Source organism: Aquarana catesbeiana, linkage group LG01, assembly GCF_042186555.1.
Source record: "Aquarana catesbeiana isolate 2022-GZ linkage group LG01, ASM4218655v1, whole genome shotgun sequence".
Lineage (NCBI taxonomy): Eukaryota > Metazoa > Chordata > Amphibia > Anura > Ranidae > Aquarana > Aquarana catesbeiana.
This window is the reverse complement of record NC_133324.1, coordinates 796,423,280-796,430,311: the sequence shown is the minus strand read 5'-3', so window position 1 is coordinate 796,430,311 and position 7,032 is coordinate 796,423,280. Positions and strand designations below refer to the sequence as shown.

General features: G+C 38.3%; 1 protein-coding gene across 1 annotated transcript; it reads right to left on the bottom strand.

Annotated features, from left to right (window-relative positions):
• Positions 1–389: 389 nt before the first annotated feature.
• HELT (helt bHLH transcription factor) lies at positions 390–3,907 on the bottom strand. Its single transcript, XM_073612172.1, has 4 exons — positions 3,836–3,907; positions 3,593–3,697; positions 2,274–2,370; positions 390–874 (listed from the first exon to the last, which is right to left on the bottom strand). The coding sequence occupies exons 1-4, from the start codon at positions 3,905–3,907 to the stop codon at positions 390–392; spliced, it is 759 nt and encodes a 252-aa protein (XP_073468273.1).
• Between the last annotated feature and the right edge of the window lie 3,125 nt (positions 3,908–7,032).

Sequence of the window (7,032 nt, the reverse complement as noted above, 5' to 3'; positions counted from 1 at the left end):
GTCTATCATGGCATGAGGTTTCAGACCTTCTGCCCCAATAAAAAAATAATCATATGGCTATAGGAACTCCCAATACTCCTGCAGATCCCAACCCCCCCCCCCCCCCCCCCAGCAGACCAGCTATAGGGAAAAATTGCATGTTTCTGTCACATTCGATCATGTGACTGTGGACCCTCTGCCCTCTGCCATGCCATCTCACTTCTATAGATGGCCTAGATACCAAGTAGATTCCTGCTGTCATTTTTACTTTAGGTAAAAAAATGAAAGCAGGCATCTAATTAGCTGCTATACACAGTGCAGAGATTTTTTTTTTCACTTCATTTTATAGTTATGCCCCAAGAAATGTGGCCTTGTGATATCCTATAGCTAAGTAAGCACTGACATTAGTGTCACAGAACAACAGGATGCTGTGAGCTGTGCATACTGAAACTATTAGTATGGGAATGTCCCAGGAGACTGAGGTAATGTCTGTCTAGACTCTGCATGGGAGACAAGAAGGTGCTATGTGGGGACTGCTGTGGCGGTGTACATGGCAGTGGCATAGTGGTTGGACTTGAGAGGTAGTTCAGTGTTGGGCCTCTAGTAGTGCTGTGCCATGAGAATGGGCCTCCTGAGCTCTGTGTGAATGTAGAGTCACCACTGCTTGGGTAATCAGGTGGAGAGGGGGGCAGCTGGCAAGACATGTCTACCTCCTGAAGGGAACTAAATAGTGGCTCCGTGGACAGGTGTGCTTTAGACTGCAGGAAGGCAACAATGCGTGCATATTTGGTGTCCTTGGTTTCCATCCTTTCCACTGTGGTCAGGTAATGAACAAGATTCTTCATGCACTCATGGTAACCATAGTGAAAGTAATTGGCAAACTCTGACAAAAGGTCTGCAGGGAGAAAATAAGCTAGGTTAGTGCTTTGTGGAGGTTATTAGCTTTACAGTATATATCTGTACACTTACATTCAAAATACATCTACTTGACATCCCCACACTCCCCAGTGGTTTTTATTACATAGGTTTGGGGGGGGGGGGTGTTGCTTTATTTGCTATATTGCTCTCTTCTGTTTCTGGTAATAGATAGATATGATTGCAGTTGGGCCCAGCAAAACCCTGACAAGATAATGTATGTAGCAGTACGATTTGGCAAATAATTGTTAATAAGACACATGCATGTATATAGTAAAGGTATTCATGTCAGATTTCTTGGATCCGTTTGTTTGTTTGTTGCATTGTTAGCTACTGTTTAGAACAAGACAAGTACCAGTAAAAGAAATGAGTTAATTATGGCATACTCTATAATGATTCTACTATGGAATCCTTTCAACAATGTCCCTAAAATTCATCCTACCCAAATATTAAAAGTTGGGGAATAAAGACTTTATAATGATTTTGCTATGGCTTCATAAGTATTGTCCCTAGTATAAATCCTACCTAAATATTAAAAGTTAGAGGAGAAAGACTCTCTAATAGGTTTGTTATGGTACTTTGACAATAATGTCCTAATATTCATACTACCCATATATAAAGCTAGGTTCACACTGCTGCAATATTATTTTGATGCGCCTTTCATTGCAATTATGTAATGCTACTTAGCTGCAACTTTGATCCAACTTTGATCAAGTTTGTATATTTTATGGGGCCAAAATCGCACTGGAATTGTACGAAATTAGTACAGGAAACTTTGCCAAAATCGCTTTGTGCTGAGTCAAATTGATGTAAATGAACACCATTGAAAACAATGTGATTTCTCTTGTCATTTCTCTTGTCATGAGATTCTGTTGACTCAAGTCGCATCTGAAATCGCACTTGTGTAAACCAGAAGAAAGATGCTCTAATAAGCTTGCTATGGTACTTCGACAATAATGCCCTGGTATTCATCCTACCTAAATAATAAAGATAAAGGATAAAGAGGCTCTAAGAAGTTTGCTATGGTACTTTGACAATAATGCCTTACTAATCATCCTACCTAAATATTAAAGGGTGGAGAATAAAGATCCTATAATGATTCAGCTTTAGTACTTTGTCAGTAATGCTCTAGTATTCATATTGTCCAAAATTTCACACACATTTAGTTAGAGGTATTAATGAACTATATGAAACAAACCACACTGAATTATTGTAAGCTGCTGTGTTATAAAAAAAAAAGATTCATTACAATATATATTCCATCATTCTTTCTAAAAAAAAAATTTTATAAAGCTATACTATTCAAAAATGAAGAAAATAATAAACTAAGTACTATATATTTGTACTGTTAACACTAATATATACAATTATGATCTTACCTTTGTCCCGACCTCTAGGAAAATCAGCAGCATGCAATGCTCTCAAATATTGAACAGTCATTTCCAAAATCTCAGCTTTCTCCAGCTTACCAGAGTTCTGAAAATAAAATAATTTAGTTAGTATATTGAGATTGATGTGTGCTGTCTGACATAGTTAAAGAGCACATAAAATAAACAGCATTCACTAAACAAGTTTAATGTAATTACATATATCACAGACAGAAAAAATTTGTAGCCAACAAAACAAAAAGCGTTTATGATATCGTTGACTATTAAGATGATGATAAAACATTAAAAGCATTCTTAAATTATTAAAATATGCTGCTTTAATTGAGACAGCATGATGAACATTTTCTATCATTTAATAGCCACTGATATTTGTAAACAGAACTACTAGTTTAACTTTGTTTTATAGATGTAGAATTTCAGAATATCTGAAGGATCACCTCCACTTGCTTAACATTACAAAAACAGATTGTAATTGAATTACCGATTATTTTAATAAAAAGCCCAGGAAAAAATCTAATATTTCTCCATGACTGTATACAGGATTAATAATGTTGCTTTAAATATATATGACAAACTACTGTACAGTGTGACCTGAAATGGAAAGGTGATCTGAAAATGGTCGAACTCATGTTTAGAGATTTTATAGGAGGTAATGCAGGTCATAAACACAGCAAGTTTTTAGCAATTTCAAACATCAGCTTTTAATTTTACAAGTCAAGGCTACCTGCCACCAACAACCATGGCTAGGTAAATTTGGCTGCAATTGCTAGAACTTTACTGTGTGTATGAACAGTGAATGTGAATAGGTGAAATCTGTATGAGTTAAGTGAGAAAATGAGCATGACAGAGATGGTATGCGTATGTTTTACTAAGAGATACATTTTCACTTCAAATGCCCGGTGTAATTTGATTTCTGTAACTGCAATTAATGCAAGCTATGTTAAAAATGAGTTAGATGAAAAAAGGGGAAAGGTTTAGAAAAGACAATAAGAATTAAAAAATAATCAATAGATAAATAAATACTATAAACTACTGTAAATGAATGGAATCAGACTCTGTGATGGTGTAAAAGTAAAGTACAGATAAAATATTATAGCACATGAGTTCAGCTGGACATTTAAACTCTTTATGATGATGAAATAATATAGTGTTGGTGACATAATACGGTAGGGGTGAAATGAAACAGTGCTGGTAAAAGTGCACACACAATGGTTGAAGTTATAAATGAACATAACACTGAATGGATGATAACATGATACTGTATGGTCTAGATCACTGTTGATGTACCACACTAGGAAAGTGCCACTGACCTGCTTGGCAAGAGCCATGGGTACCGTCTTCCCAAGCTCACTGAGGCAGCGATTTATCCTGTCTCTTCTCCTCTTTTCTATCACCTTGTGGGAGACTGGTGTTCTCTGGAAATAAACACATGACACATGAATAGACACTGGTGAGGCGGCATGGAAAAGGAGACAGAGCTGTCAGTCCCAACCATTAGTGTATCTGGTACTGAGCAAGAGAGGACTTCCAGTGTACTCCAAAACAACACTCACTTTTCTTTCCTTGATTTTGGCTGAGCCCCTGAGTGAGATCATGCAGGCCGGTCTCATCACACCGATGTCCATATTCCTACTGTGTGAGCTGCTCTTGGTGCAATCAGGTAGACTGCAGTGCAGCTCTTCTCCCACCCGGGCTGGGCTTATAAAGCGATCACTTATCAGCACTGTGCATTCAGGGCCTGTGTGGGGATTAAGAGCCGAGAGAATAGGGAGGGAGGGGTGGTCATCCAGGCGAGACAGCCCTAAAACAACACAAATCCCTATGTGTGACTGGGGGCTGGCAGGGGGCACATCAAATTTGTTAATCCACGTGGCCCTTAAGGGACACGTGATTGTGAGCCCAGTAATCAGGGGTGGAAGTAGAGGAGATCTGATGTATGAATGGGCACCTTGCACTAAGTTCTCGGCTGAGAAATCAACCTGCATGAAGTCCCACATCTAATGCATGGTCACTTCTACCAATGTCAAGTACTAGCAATGACAGAACTCATGTAAGGTACACTGGGGGCTATTTAGTGAAGTGTATGTGTATTAGTTCCAAGCATATAGCCATGGAGAAGATATGTTCTTGTTTTTAAATAGCCCATTATGGCACTGAACTGGAACTTTTATGAGGACCTCATTTTTCTCATCGACCACCTACATTTATGCAATCTATAATCTCAAAATATTTTATTTGGAATAGAAGGCACACGCTTTTCTTTCCAGAAATCATTGGATCCATAAACTAAACAAAATGTATTGGTGATTGTGATCATCAAATAGTGTAAACGACATTGCGGTCTTATGATTTGCAATGGGAGATGAGACATCAACTAGTCATGACTGGACAGTTTGCAATCTGTAAACATTGTCTGAGTGATGTTACATGAATAGGGTTGATTTACTATGGCATACAATGTGTTATTGTAGCAAACTAAATGTTCTCTGAGACTATAAAAGAAAGTGGAGCTGTACTCGCTTTTATCATCATGTGCAAGAAAACATCCTATTTTTCATTTCCCTTGTGTATAATTGCATATTTAAAGCTTCACCTTATTTGGTTCAGTGGACATTCCCTTTGCAAAGTGAACAGTCTTTACTCTATTACATATTAAAAGATCAGTTCCTTTTGCTCTTGTCCATTATCAATTGTAAGAGCTCTGTACACTGCCAGGTCGCAGCAAGCAATAGTTGAAATGGTTGAATCACTTGCAAAGATATGAGCATGTATGGACAAGTTGCCAATTTTGTATATGTAATCGAGGAGACAGGTTAGTAAATGTGAATAGAAATTTGTTAGCTTTTTAGAAATGCAGTGGATTGACGTGTTTTCACTATAACCATGTAAAAAAACACAAGGCAAAACAAAATAGTATTTATAAATGATGAAAATATGATAATTTCCTTTATAACATTTGCTAAAGTTAAGCTGCACATACAGTCTTCTATCCAGGTTGGGTTTTTAACAGAAAGTTTGGAAATAGGCAGATGTATGATCTAGGTGGTAGCTTACAGCCTTGCTGATAAACAGTAGTTAGAGCACCCAAAATTCAACACTTTATTCCCTTTTCTCACTGAAAACCTTGGAACTAGACCATTGTACACAAAACTTCCAGCAAGTAACACATGTTTTTGCGCAATACAAGCGTTAAACAATCCTAAGTGTCCTAGAGAAGTCTCACACTTCCGTGATCATGTTTTTGACCAGATTGACATGAAATCTATATTTAAAGGCCTGCATACAAAGTATACTAAACACAATTAAAAAGGTAACTCCCCATTCGTGGGGACAAAAATAGCAATAAAGCAAACATAATAGGGCATGTACAATTGCGACATATTGTAATTGAATGTTATTAAAAATTGCCTTTCCTATTCAATATGCAGCCGCTGTCATTTTCTATAAATGCAAAGCAATATGGCTACATGGAGTTGTTCTGTACACAGAATGTGTACTGACCACTCCCCAGAAACATCATACCCTGCTTGTGTGATTGATTCACCAATTTTCCCAGAAGTCTGCCTAAGATACAAGTCAGATTTCATGCATCCCCTGCAACAAAAAAATGTCATTTTCGGTGAGATATTTCCAATAGGGACACGTCTAAAGGGGTGCAGGCCCAGCAGCTTTCCTCATTAGTGCTCTGCAGCTGCCACAGCTGACTGATAATTATGAAACCACTCCCATTAGACCCACTCAGTGCAGGGGCACAGACAAACACACAGGAATTTCTTCAGAATAACAAAAGGTAGGAATCTGCAACAAAGGTTGTTATAATCCTTGCAATGTACATAGATCACCCAGGGGGGGAATGTTTTTTTCTCAACAAAAGTGGAGTTACGCTTTAAGTATAAATAGATATACCAATACTGCTAAAGTTTTTGAATGCAAAAGGTTAATGCCCACTGGCCTGTTTCTGTTCGCCCACATTGTTAATGTGAAATAATCTGTAGTATACCAGGCCAATTGGAACTGGGCTTTCAGGTCAGGCTTAAGGTGTCCATACTCACAGCACCCGCTGAAACTGACAACCCAGACTTGAAGAGGTTGATTTACTAAAGCCTGTTCACCTTGAAAAGTGAATTTTCACTTAGCTTCACCTCATTCCTTAAGCCAGTGTTTCTCAACTCCAGTCCTCAAGGTGCCCCAACAGGTCATGTTTTCAGGATTTCCCTCAGATGAAACGGCTGTGGTAATTACTAAGGCAGTGAAACTGATCAAATCACCTGTGCAAAATAATGGAAAAAGACCTGTTGGGGTGCCTTGAGGACTGAAGTTGAGAAACACTGCCCTAAGCTAAGTGAAAATTCACTTTACAAAGTGAACGCACTCTGCTCCTTTAGTAAATCAACCCCATTTACAATGGTGACCTGGCAGGTTAGAATACTTTGTCTGATTTCTTTTGTTTGCCTCTGATAAGCCAGCACTGGTGTCATCTGTAGAGCTTTGTCCTGCTCCATAGGTCTAAACAAAGATGCTCACAAGGCAGCTTTTTATGTTGGATACACTTGCCAGCCGAGAAGACCGAGGATTGTGCCTACACGTCCATCTGCCCTCTAGTGTCTGTAACTAACTTTACTCCAGTTCCCCATGCTTAACCCCAAATTAGGTTAACTCTTTCATTACTAGAGCTTCTAAAGTTTAGACACATAGGCTAAGTTTAGCCGCACTGGTATGTATTGGTTAATTTGACAATGACTCAAATTTT

Excerpts from the sequence above, each read along its gene's own strand:
- HELT (XM_073612172.1), bottom strand. The coding sequence starts at position 3,907 with ATGGACATCGGTGTGATGAGACCGGCCTGCATGATCTCACTCAGGGGC. Across the intron at positions 3,698-3,835 it reads CCAAAATCAAGGAAAGAAAA|AGAACACCAGTCTCCCACAA; the intron begins GTGAGTGTTGTT and ends GTTTATTTCCAG. Across the intron at positions 2,371-3,592 it reads CCATGGCTCTTGCCAAGCAG|AACTCTGGTAAGCTGGAGAA; the intron begins GTCAGTGGCACT and ends TTTTATTTTCAG.